General features: G+C 32.0%; 2 protein-coding genes across 4 annotated transcripts; one reads left to right on the forward strand and one right to left on the reverse strand.

Annotated features, from left to right (window-relative positions):
- The first annotated feature begins 1,082 nt into the window (after positions 1 to 1,082).
- LOC106135192 (E3 ubiquitin-protein ligase RNF146-B) lies at positions 1,083 to 6,799 on the forward strand. 2 transcript variants are annotated; one of them, XM_013335425.2, is made up of 6 exons: positions 1,083 to 1,264; positions 2,336 to 2,439; positions 3,458 to 3,614; positions 4,274 to 4,465; positions 5,635 to 5,812; positions 6,037 to 6,799. In XM_013335425.2, exons 1-6 carry the CDS (start codon positions 1,246 to 1,248, stop codon positions 6,089 to 6,091), a joined length of 705 nt encoding a protein of 234 aa, XP_013190879.1. In that variant the 5' UTR covers positions 1,083 to 1,245; the 3' UTR covers positions 6,092 to 6,799. The 2 variants fall into 2 exon arrangements, with proteins under 2 accessions (XP_013190879.1, XP_013190878.1); XM_013335424.2 differs by lacking the exon at positions 1,083 to 1,264 and adding an exon at positions 1,956 to 2,110.
- Positions 6,800 to 7,545: 746 nt separating this feature from the next.
- LOC106135002 (large ribosomal subunit protein bL36m) lies at positions 7,546 to 8,289 on the reverse strand. Of its 2 annotated transcripts, none has more exons than XM_013335161.2 (2): positions 8,138 to 8,289; positions 7,546 to 7,954 (listed from the first exon to the last, which is right to left on the reverse strand). In XM_013335161.2, exon 2 carries the CDS (start codon positions 7,943 to 7,945, stop codon positions 7,622 to 7,624), a length of 324 nt encoding a protein of 107 aa, XP_013190615.1. In that variant the 5' UTR covers positions 7,946 to 7,954; positions 8,138 to 8,289; the 3' UTR covers positions 7,546 to 7,621. The 2 variants fall into 2 exon arrangements, with proteins under 2 accessions (XP_013190615.1, XP_060802460.1); XM_060946477.1 differs by lacking the exon at positions 8,138 to 8,289 and adding an exon at positions 8,075 to 8,099.
- Between the last annotated feature and the right edge of the window lie 4,827 nt (positions 8,290 to 13,116).

The raw sequence follows: 13,116 nt of genomic DNA on the forward strand, positions 1-13,116 counted from the left end.
TATAGGAGTCTAGACAATAGGGGGACATATCACTGACATGGACAAAGATTGGACTAAGACTAAGACAATGAGATCATTAGATCCTCAGTCTCGTCATAAGTGAGGGTTTGTAACCAGACGCTTACAGTTTTTTTGCAATTAAATTTGTTGAGACTATATATATTGGTAATAGAATGAATTTTCTTATAAAGATATGGTCCGAGATAGTGAAAAATATAAACGTTATTTTTCGAAATTACTAAGAAAACAAACCATTTTTTTATAAAACGAATTTAAATACTATAATTATGGTATATATATGATAAAAAATAAATTTTCTTTTCATTTTGTGAAAATCGTCACTCACGGACAAATTTTGTAACCGCATCAGCTATAATTTTTTTTGCCAGTACTTAGAAATATTTTACAGAATTTCATACTTCACATAAAAATAAAATAACTTGACTGAGATAATACATAAAATGTGAGTTTGAATTTTTTTGCGACCGGTTACAAAATAATGAAAACGGCCGGTTATGGTAGCTTCAGAACAAATAAGCTTCATGATGCGAACAACATACTCAGAGTCACCAGAATGTCACATTTTTGTGACATCCGTTGCGCTTGCCAAACATGATATTATGTTATGTAGGTACATTTGATCAACTTCTCAGGACGTCAAAAACAGTTTATTTTCGTTAACGTCATCTACAACAATAAAATAACCATGACATTGGCAAAATCACCGAAAGTCCGGTGAAAGCGATAATATAGAAAAGAAAGAAAAAAAGATAATAACAAAATATGGCAAATTTTTCAAACATATCAATCAACATGGTTTGGCAAGCGCAGCGACGATACTCTACAAGCCGAACCTTTGGACCAACCAAACTGAGATGCGCGGGTGGTGCGATAACTGAAAAAAAAAATCAATCCCGTTAAAAAGTACCTTGGTACCTTTTTAGCGATAAAAGAAAAAAAAGCTAAATATCGAAAGTTTTTCGCGCGATCAAAACTGCGACGCGCGTACTATACAGTTACTTTGCCATACGAATAAAAAAAAATGGTTTTGATTAATGTCAATGTATGTAGGAACTACATACAATTTTATTTCTGCTTTGGTGTTGTTTTGTTGCTGTTGAAATGTTTTGTGTTTACCTTCATTACGATTTATTCTATAATTAGGTTAAAATTGAAGTGTAATTGGTAACATTTAAGTAATCCTGATTGATTCTATATATACAACTAAATTAAATTATATTTAGGATGAATTCTGACAATGAAGGTAAGTAAGTAGGTAAATGTTTACTGCGAGGACAAGAAATATATTGTTTTATGTTTCTCTCTTTATCGTGGTAGTAGATAGTAGGCAGAGATTATATTTCCGCCAACTGCGTAGTGCGTAGAAATATTTTGCTTCATCCGCATAGATTAACCTTTTCATGCTTCTCGTCAGTACAGTCAGTCATTATGGTGCTCATCTCTGCTCTGCTCTCGTTACATTCGTCTTGTAAATGTACTTATTTAATTTGCTTTCATTAAACCCTCAAACATGACCAAACCAGTAATTCTGTCTATCCTCTTTCAAGCTAAAATAATTATTGAAACTTCTTGTTAAATAATTCTGGTTTAAAATTGTCATCAAATATTTTGAATGCCATACTAACTTCATCATCAAAAACTTCATCTTGCCATGATGTTCAAATAAGACTAGACAGAGATGTCATAAAAGTTCTTCTTCCTCCTGGCTATAGTCCCCCTCTTGAGAGGAACCAAGGGTATGCCTTTGACCATGGATCCTGGATTGGGTGAGTCAGGTTTTTACATGAAGGAGGTTGCTCTGCAACCTTTATCGGTAAACCAAACCCATATTGCATTAACAATATATTTCTTGGTCTTACACATCTAGTTACCTGAATGTGCAGGTTTCTTCATGTTTTCCCTTACTATAAAAGCATCAGTATTCAAACTAATGTACATAACTTTGAAAATAGTCATTGGTACATGATAGAGAAGTCATAAAAGGTGACTAAGCTTAAGCACATTCATCTAGTGCCAGCTTTCATACTCATCTGGTATCTGGTAGTGATGAGAAAACATGGTGTGTTTTGCTGCTCCTTTTCCTACACAGGTAATAGCGAACAAAGAAAATAGTTATATAAATATGCTTGAGATTATTCTTTTAGGCAATCAGGTAACAACCTGTCACTATCTGAATCTCAATTCCATCACTTAGTCTCCTGGTGAAAGTAACTAAAAGCTCTGTCTATCCCTTTAGTTGGCAAAGGCCGCAAATACTACAGATTTCCATTAACATATGAACATGTATCAGATTAATGATTTTTCTGTATTTTAGAACAAGAGCCTGTTATAGATGAAGACTGTGCTGTTTGTCTGCAAAAACTTGAACATCCAACCCAGTTGCCATGTAGTCATATCTTTTGTTTTCTTTGTGTAAAGGTAAACCTACATTTAATTATTATGTACTACTAGAGGCCGCCCGCGACTTCGTCCGCATGGAAACCCTATCAATCCCGCGGGAACTCTGGGATAAAAAGTAGCCTATGTGTTATTCTGGGTCTTCAGCTACCTACATACCAAATTTCATGGTAATCGGTTCAGTAGTTTTTGCGTAAAAGAGTAACAAACATCCATACATCCATACAAACTTTCGCCTTTATAATAGTAGAAGGATAGTAGTAGGATTTGATTACATATTTCTATTTTAACCTTATTATGGGTAGGTTTATTTTTATTTGTTTTTTGACTGTCTGCACTGCATACACTCAATTTGAGAAATCCTCACTAGCAGGTTGTCTATAAGAAATTCCTTTAGTGATAAGGCCTCTGTACAACACAAACAGTATATCTATACATATAATACATCTGTAGAAGGGTCAATTCTGTACATTTAAAATATTGAAAAAAATATATAGCATAGCATACAGGGGATGTTACTGGATCAATACCAAACCCAAATACGTGATTAAAAAATGTTGTCTGTCTGTCTGTATGTTCAGGCATCATGTGAAAACTAATGGTTCTATTTCGATGAAACTTTGTATAATTATACCCTATTATCCTGGGCATAAAATGGGATACTTTTTATCCTGGAATAATACATTAAAAAAATCTTAATCAATCTTTTCAGTTTAAGCGATATTCTCTTACTAAAACATCGAAACTTGCTAGGCGAAGCCTAGCCGTATTTGGGTCTAATAGATATTTATAAGATGTCATTGTCAGAGTTACTCAAAATGGAGAAATAAACCAACCACGCGAAGACCGACATCTGCACGGACGGAGTCGTGGGCGGAAGCTAGTTTTACATATTTTCAATAAATCAGGTTATCTTGGTGCAGGAAAAAATATATAATTATTAAGTAATACCTGGAAATATTCTTATTTAATAAAAGTTCCATTATCACTGCTTAGATGATTAAAACTTGATTCATTGATTATTTTATTTCATTTTCAGGGCATTGCTAAACAGAGCAGGAAGTGTGCTATGTGCCGTGCCGAGATCCCACCTGACTATTTGGACAATCCTGTAATTCTGGAAAAATTGGAGATGTCAGTCCCGGATGGTCCAGATGTTGAGGGAAGCTACCAATGGTATTATGAAGGGCGAAATGGTAAATATTAAAATAAATAATTTGTTTCTACTACGTTAAGTAAATTTCTGACATAAGCGCATTCAAACAAGCAAACAAACAATTCTTCAGCTTTATAATATTAGTATAGATTAAAATGTTATGTAATTAGTAATAAGGATAACTGATAAAAAGTTCTTAGAAGAATTTGTTTTTGTTGGTTTACTTACATTGCATTATAGATTTTGTCTTATAAGTTTCAAAGAAAATTTAATTGTTGAGCTTCATTACCCGCAGTAAAGAAAAATATGTAAATCATACCAAGGCAAATAATACAGTGAAAACTGATAATGTGATTGATAACGTGGTTGATTTTCCTTATTCTTGTATTAAAAAAGATAATCAATAGTTTTTAATTTTATTAACCTACTAATCTTCAACTTGTTTTATTTTTCATGTTCGCAAAACATCCGCAGAAATTTGCGAATGCGAATATTCGTTACATCACTAGTTTGTATTATAATAAATAATGATAGTAAATGAAAAAAATTAAAACAGGCAAATCTTATCCATATTCAAATATACATACTTTTGAAAATAACCATTTTTTTGCATTCCATGGAACAGGTCAGAAAGAGTTATAAACACTTTTTGAGATACATACCCATAAAGAATTTGTATAAACTTCTACCTAATTGCAGGTTGGTGGAAATACGACCATCGTAGCAATGTTGATCTTGAAGCTGCATACAACGATAAAAGGGCTGACTGCACTTTACTTATAGCAGGCCAGCTGTATGTAATTGACTTGCAAAATATGGTGCAGTTGCGTAGGAGTGACACAACAAAACGTCGTCGTGTTCGTCGAGACACAACTGCATTGCCGGCTAAAGGTTTATATTATGTTTTGAACACATGCTTAAAATCATGACTTTATCCCTTACAGGGTAGATTTAAATTACATGCTGTAAGGGCAATATTATTCCATATTAAATGCAAAATATATTTAACGTACTTAATAAGATAAGGATTGATGCTGTATTGCTTAAAATCGCTTCGTAAATAAGCCATTATTTCTCGTAAAAATAAAAGGATAGAAATATGATTATAGTGGGTTATCCCTAAGAGATAAACATATACCATCGCGGTCTTTTTTGTAAACCTTTTTAAGGTATACAATATGCCATCAAAACATCCTGTAAAAAAACCCAAGGCTCGCAGCTCAATCTTTCTACCGTAAAAAGTAGTGAGATTCATATAATACCAAGTCGGTTAATCATTTAGTCTCTACTTAAGCCTTACCTTTTGTATTAAGTTATTACATAAGTTATTATCATCCCAATATTAAAAAATATTTTACGTTTTAAACAAATAGATCGACTTGGACATCGCATCGCAAAAATTCAGGCTTCTTGTTTTATCCACAAAAAAATAATAGGGGGGTCGAAAATAGTCTGAATTGCTTCGAGAAAAGGATGGAACGGCCGTGCCGCTTTTTTTGCTCGACTTAGCGGGGGCACTGCTGTGCCCCCAGATTTAGTACATTATTTTGATAAATCTCCTAGAGTTCAGCCAGCGTTTGCAATGTAAGCGCAAAAAAAGTGTTTATTTAGGAGTTCAAATTAGAAATCTTGAAATTATCAGTGGTTCTCTAATAAGTATATTAAGCATGTTATACATAGAAATCTTTCTCCTGAATCACTCTTTCTATTAAAAAACGCATCAAAATCCGTTGTGTAGTTTTAAAGATATAAGCATATACACTTACATACAGACGCGGGAAGCTACTTTGGTTCATATTATGTAGTGATAACAAAATTTTAATTTTCCCAATAAACATGATTGATTTTTTCGAGAAATATGTCATTCTCTGCTACATATTTATGGGGCAGAGAATGACATATTTCTGTAAAAATTATACAAATTATTTTTTTATGTTTAAACAGGCATAGCTGGAATTAAAATATTTAAAGATGAAACGAAATTTATTTCTATGTTTATGGAGCAGAGAATAAAATATTTCTGGTAAAAGTATACAAATTAATCTTTTATGTTTAAACAGGTATAGCTGGAATTAAAATATTTAAAGATGAAACAAAATGTGATTCAGAAGACACAAATCATGCTGATGATTCTTCTACAAGAGCAGTAATTGAGATTTTAGATGAAAGTACCACATCAAATGAGAATAGTTCATCAGACGTACAAAATATTACTGATGGTGTAGTAGAAAGAATGAGGTGGGTGATTATTATTTTAGTTATTTATTGCATAACATACAAAATCATCAAAAGGCTTTTTTTAACCAGAATTTTTCTCTTTGTTCAATTTCCAATAAGATATAGTATTCAGAAGTAACAAACATAATATTATGATAGTACTAAAAATACAACAGAAGCCATCAGAGAAGATTTTATGAAAATCAAAACTTTCATGTATTTAAATTTCATATTTTGTATTTCAGAACAATAATTTTAAATGAGCCTGATCATCCAGTGGAACAGTCAGGAGACACATGATGTTAAAATTTGATTTAAAAATAAGTAAATTAGTGTGTTGTAATGTTTTTGAAAGCCAGGCACTTAATGGGTTGCATTTGAATTCATAGCAATGTTTTAAGTAAAATCTGTAGGTAGGTACTTATGATTTCAAGTAGTCTAAAACTATAAGTAAGTAGTGAAGTTAATAAGTGTTATTTGAATTTGCTGTGATCGATATTTTAAAGTGATATTTTTCAAATTAATCAGTATGCAGTCACTAGTCCAACTTTAGGGTCTTGAAAATCGCATTAATAACAGTATTTTTAATAAGAAATATTAGCTGTTAACTTCTTAATCATGAGTACCTACAACTATACTGAAAATATTTGCAACACACTCGATTAATAAATCCTTTATATGTCTACCATGATTGTTTGTAATAGGTTTGCTCTGGTTTGAACAGACAATTACTTGTATTTATAGATACGATAAATTTACAATATTTTAACTGAAATATAGCTTATACATGCTCTATGTGCAAATTTTTTTTTTTGGATTATCAGTGTTGTAAGTGCTCAATAGAAAACAGGCTAATTTTATTTTCATACAAACTTACTCAAGTTGTATGTTAAAATTGAATTAATTTGTTCTTTATTTATTCTAAAAATGGGTGGTTGTTGTTAGATCTATCGATTTTTGCATACCCTATATAATATTAGTTTAATAAAAGAATATTTAATAAATATATTATTATCAATGTTATTTATTTCAATAAAAAAGTGAAGTTTCATGTTACAAAACTGGTATTCAAGTCCCTTTCTTTCCTCTGCTTTTATTGAAAGCACTCTCCCACGTCCCGTAAACGTTCCAATATTCCAGGACTTAGTAGCCTTTGTACTTGCACTAGTGTGTAGAAAGTGCTCATTCCTTCAGGCACGTCTAATGACATCTGAGGGAAGATGGTGATAAAGTGATCCTATTCTAAGATGCGGGGACCCACACAGCATAAGACCTCAAATTTATCTAATAGTAATCATAAACACATCTATCTATAGGTACATTATTAGCCCAACTCATCCACCCCAGGAGGGATAAATTCGTAATAAGGTATTATATATAATTTATTTGATACTATGTAGGCTTATAAATTTGAATGAAACATGCTGAAGCCACTCATTATGAACTTATGAAATACATAGATGGAAGCAGTAGTAGATATTATTTATGTCACATCAATAAGTGATACCTTGTTGGCTACAAGATTTTTTGAAAATAATAATAAAATTAATTTGAAAATAAATATATTCTAATAAAACTGCTAAAATTTGTAAGGAAGACCACTTCCTTGTTTGTCATTCACAAAAATCTACTGGACGGGTTTTGATGAAATTTGGTCAGAGTATAGCTAATAGCCTGGGATAATAAACAGTATGTTTTCATTTAAGCCTGGAGTCTGAGGGTGCAGACAAAATGTAATAAATAAAATGACAATGTATTTTTATACTAATTTATTTATACATGCTAAACAGGAGAAATTTATTATAACTATAAATAGTTAGAAATGAAAAATTACCATGGTCTTACACGACTTTGGCTAGCATGGGTTAAAATCCAAGTATTGTGTGGTTTAGGCTTCATGGCCATCTGTTTATGACGGGGAAATTTCGGACATATTACGTACATTCTTTCATCTCTTACTACAAAATAACACGATTTGCATCGTCTTCTTACACGACCTTTGACTTTGAAATTGCATATAGAGCTTATCATAGGAGTCCAAGGAGACAATAGATTAGACCCGCACACATCTTTGATTGAAGACACAAAATTTGTTTGTTTTGGGATTTGTAGTGGCGTATATAAAGATCTAATTAGTGTTACGATCCTCTGCATATTTAAGTCCTGAAAGTAAATTTACGGTTAATGTTTTAGGTTAGGTAAAATATCAAAAACAATTTATTTAGTTCATTGTGAAGTTGAACAAATATACAAAACAAATATTTTACGAAAAGCGTAATTAACTGTTTTCAAAAGCTATTTATATGAGGTGAACTAGTGAAGAATTACATTAATATCATAACTAACCTAAATAATTTTTAATGTTGAAAGTTGGTGGTAGGGATGGCGACTTGAAATCGAAGAATCGATTATTCAAGCCTAAAAGATCGATATTTTTGATATCGAGTACTGAATTGATACAGGGAACCGATGTTTCATCCTTGAAAATAATATTTAGATTTTTTTTAAATTGAGATTTTCAGCATTGGGAAGCTATTATCTAAGCTAAGGGATAGACTAATTAACATGGGATGATTTTAAGCGATGGGTTAGCAATCTGTCAATATTTAAATCTTAATTCTATCATTAAGCCATACAGTACAGTACTGCTGAACGTGGCTTATTCGTTTTTTCAAATTGTTGGTTCTGTTCACCCCGTAAGGAATTTTGAATATTGACTGAATATTAATTATAGTCAAACAGCAAGTGCTACCCTTAGTGCTGGAATGTATCGTAGAACCCGTTCTACGATTTTTTTTGGGGTTTCGAAAATACAGCATCATACTTACGTCGACCGATTGCGTGTGAATAACTCTATTTAGTTTGTAGGTGTACCTAATAGTGTTTTAAGTGATCAGTCAGGACATAAAATGAAAATTTTGGCATTGACATTAGGTGTCATTGAAAGTGACAGGCGTGGAAACATTTTTTTAAATTGATTTTCGGTCGTGGAAAAATGTTGATTTTACTCATGGAAACAAACTCAAAAGATTAAGGTTTGTATCTATCTATCGGGTTGGTGTTTGGGTCAAAATATGAAAATATCATTTTTGTACGGTATCTTTCCGTCTGAAGAGTCTTTGGCTTTATAGTTTTTATTCTAAATTTATCCATGATGGGATAGTAAAGACGGAAATTATTATGTTGCACTCTGCCGCAACGCACCCTGTTGGAATTTTTGTTCTACCTATGGCAATTTAATGTACAACAGAAGAACATTATTTACAACAGAACACTATGTACTACATCAGAACATTATGTACAACAGATGAACATTATGTACAAAAAACAATTTAGAATGTACGTACAGTAAATTTGAGAAAAAATGATACTTTACAGGGCGCTGCTAGAGAGTATACTCTACAGCAACGCCACTCAGAATACTTAGTTGTATTTATACTAGAAAGCTGATTTTTGAGTAAGACGATGTACGAACGTTTATTAGTACCTATGTACGTCTTAGAATAATAATGAAAATGTAAGCAACTATTGTTTTATCTCACTTTAAAAGAAATGCCTTGCAAAGCCTTATTATTTACTAACGAATTAATTGATTTTACGTTTTTAAAGCTTACCGCGGGTAAAGCCGCAAGCAAAAGCTAGTTTTACCTAAATAAAATAAAAACTTTTCGTGGCTCTATTAAGAGACTGCAGGAATATGTTTTCCTAGTGTGTTTGGTTGTGGTTTTGGTTTCACCCTATCTATTAATGGCAATTGTTTCTGGTTTACGGTTTTATTCCGCCAATTTTCCTCTAGCTTAGGATTATTTTTAAACACTGATTCTTATGTAAAATTCTCTTTTACAGAAGAACTCCTGGGAACGTCGTTTTGATTAGCGGTTTTCTTTATTTTTTTGTCTTTATCGATGCAATTAGATGACCAGGCTGCTTTTAATTCCCCAGATAAATATTCTGTATGTTTCAGTAAGAAATCATCTACCCTCATCAATCCGGTTCGACTATGCAATAATAAAGTTTTTATATTTTGAAGTAACTTTCTACATTGCTACTACTTGGGGTATCTGAAGAACATTGAGGTTGTGACAATATTACATTTGTCCACAAAGGCATTCTTAATAAAAGTTTGCGGAAACATTCAACAAATGGTGGTAAAAAATACATATTGTCAAATTCTGTATTTTCATTTAAATCGCTCTCAACTGTTTCAGCATCAACAATAGAATTAAACCAAGTTAGCATTATGCCACCATAATAGTCCTCTTCCATTATATTGTCTATAACTTCTACATCATTTTCGTTGTCATAAGGCAAATCCCTTTCAAATCCTAAGCGATTTAACTCTGCCTTAGCTGCATCACATTTGCTTATGCTACCATCACTTAAATGTCTATCAAATTTTTGAAGGGAAACTATGATTAAAATACGGATACTTTGCTACTGCATAATTTTCACATGAGTGAATCTACAAATTTGAAACATTTCGAACCATACAAAATTTTCACGAAATGAGATGTATCCAATCTGACTACACAAGTAAGTTCGCAATGCTCTTGTTGTTCCAAAACCTCAAAACAGTGGCTTAAATATTCTCCAGTTGATTTAAATTTTGTAAATGCAATTACTACCGCATCGATCAAAGCCGCTGAATAATCGCAAATTACTTGAGTTGGCTTTTTCATTGGACCAATCCACTTCTGCAGCCACTGATATATATTATCCATTGTCTGCTTAGCGGAAATCATTTGCATCAGCAGTACTGAGGTACCTTCCACTATGTTTACTTTGATACATGTTCAAAGGATCAGCGGGAGGTGATAGTTTCTTAAAAATGGAATCAGTTGCATCAATACTTAAAATAGTTTGTGATGTCGAAGAAATGTGTTTATATAATTTGCAACTGTAGATCACTCCAATAATGTACAAAAAATTGTTCTAAATATGACATCTTTGTGATAACGTTTTTCACTGTCGTAACGATTTTTCATATTTTGGAAACTTTTCAAATTGGGAACAAAAGGTGGTTCACGATCAAGAGTATCGTTATTCGGCATGGATGAATCAACTGTTTTATTTTTTACGACAATTGGATACTGGTTCTGCAACTGAAGAAGAAACTCCTTTTTTTTGTAAGCAGTCAATTTGTTTTTTACTTGTGAACTATGCAACATGTCTCCATCAACTTCTTCAAATTTACACGTAAAAAAATATTGTCATCGTTTTTTGAAGTTACAACTTGTACCCTGCCTTTACACACTTTACAAGTGCCGTTACATTTAACACAAAAATCGTCACATACAGAATTATTTTTAAAATTCCACACGCATCGGTTACTCGTCCTTTGCCAAATCCATTCAACAAAAACACTCGTCCACTTCGATTTCGGCAATCTCTTTCTACTCTAGAATTTCTGTGAAGTTTTGGTCGGATCATTCCTCTTCCCAATTTCCAAAACAGGCTTGACTTCATTCCATTCATCTAGATCAATGCAAATTGTTTGAATTTTATATTTTTCATTGCTTGTGTCACTTGAACTCTTCTCTTCCTGTAAGTCTGAATCCGTATTATTAAAATTAATATCACTCACTTCTTCGTGTTCTTTTGAACCAAAAAAACATATAGTTTCTTTTGACTGATAGATAAATAGCTTTTGGTGAAATAAGGTACGAAAGATTTTTGCTCACATCTTTATAAACAGTGCTGCCGCTAGATGGTAACTTTTTTACACTATTAAATAATTGTTTATAGTCTTGAAGGGTGGTCTTTTGTTCTTCAAGACACACTGAAACAATTGTAGTGCGTTTCATGATTTTTAAACCTGCGTTAACTAAAGCTTACTTATAAATATTCCTATTGCACAAACAAATCTACACACTAGATGTAGTGAATTAAACACTCAATATAATTATACGAACAAAGAAAAAAAAAACAAAACACAAACGTTGATTTCTTCTCACTTAATATAAGAAATAAGGTTTGTAAGTAACCTCTTTGGTTTAAACAAAATGCATACATGCTTGTCAGACTATTTTTGTTGCTACCCTCTTCAAAAATATATGCAGTGTTATTCATTCATGCAAATACATGCATCAACTACTTCAATACATTAATCAAATGAAGTACGTATTATTTATTATTATATTATTTAGCTTTTTTATTTATTTATTTATTTAAACTTTATGCACGAAAATATACAACAGGTGGAATTAATGCCACAAGTAGGGTTGCCAACTTTTTTTTACAAAAAAAAAAACCTATTACATTGATTGAATGGGAAAGAAATAAAGTATTTGGAAGATAAAAAGTATTTTTTCAAATGTTATGGTTTTCTTGCCTTAAAAACGTATTTTTGTGTGCTTTTAGCACATAATAATTTCTTGCAACCTTTAAATGTTTCGAAGGTTGTTTGACAATCAAAATTTAAATTTAAATAAATAAATGATTAGTTTTTTTATTAAATTTAATGACGCCCTATTTCTCTCTTCTCGCCACTTCAGATTCATTACAGAAAAAACTCTCTCAATGAAAGCTGAAGTGGCGGGAACGGACAGTAAATAAGAAATATACTTTTTTATACATTTGGTAAGTTATCAGATGAATTTTTAAGTAATTATAAATAGTTTCCATATCTGGTTTAACTTATATGTACAGTTAAATAGTTGTTCTTATAAATAATGAGTGTTTTGTTTTACGCACCACAGTAAAAGTAGGAAATACCTAATGTATTTTCGCATACTTTATTTGTATGCAAAAGTATAAAGTACTAGCTGTGCCCGCGACTTCGTCCGCGTGGAATAGATATATACAGGCGGTCACGCGTATTAGAAAGAACGCTGGTTCGCCGTATTAAATGTTTCGCTGCAAATTGCTTATAACGACTATATCTCAAAACCTATTCGTCTGATTTATATACTGTAAATGGCAATTTTAGTCTACATGAAAAGCCGAAAGTAATAAACATATTTATTTGGATAAGGATTAATACTGAAATAAAGAAAATTGGTTTCAAAATAACTTATGTTTATAATGAAAAAATAATCTTAAAAAATGAACATAAAAGTGGTTATTGTAAGTAAACCTTAAGAGATAGATATATGCTCTCGCGGACTTTTTTGTGGCAAAAAATGAGTACTTCACATCTTTAGTACATTGTTTTACTATATCTTTGTTGGTTTGCGCAGCGTTCGCGTGGAAAGCTCGCAGATGGCCGACTCATTCAACTTTCACCTGCATTGTTGACGTTTCCTGTAGGAAATCCGGGATAAAATGTAGCCTATAGCCTTCCTCGATAAATAGACTATCTAACAGTGAAAGAATTATTCAAATCG

The sequence above is a fragment of the Amyelois transitella genome, chromosome 11 (assembly GCF_032362555.1).
Source record: "Amyelois transitella isolate CPQ chromosome 11, ilAmyTran1.1, whole genome shotgun sequence".
Lineage (NCBI taxonomy): Eukaryota > Metazoa > Arthropoda > Insecta > Lepidoptera > Pyralidae > Amyelois > Amyelois transitella.

Coding starts and splice junctions, on each gene's coding strand:
- LOC106135192 (XM_013335424.2), top strand. CDS start 2,068: ATGAGAAAACATGGTGTGTTTTGCTGCTCCTTTTCCTACACAG. Junction 2,440..3,457: donor TTTGTTTTCTTTGTGTAAAG/GTAAACCTACAT, acceptor TTTCATTTTCAG/GGCATTGCTAAACAGAGCAG. Junction 5,813..6,036: donor GGTGTAGTAGAAAGAATGAG/GTGGGTGATTAT, acceptor TTTGTATTTCAG/AACAATAATTTTAAATGAGC.
- LOC106135002 (XM_013335161.2), bottom strand. CDS start 7,945: ATGCAGAGGATCGTAACACTAATTAGATCTTTATATACGCCACTACAA.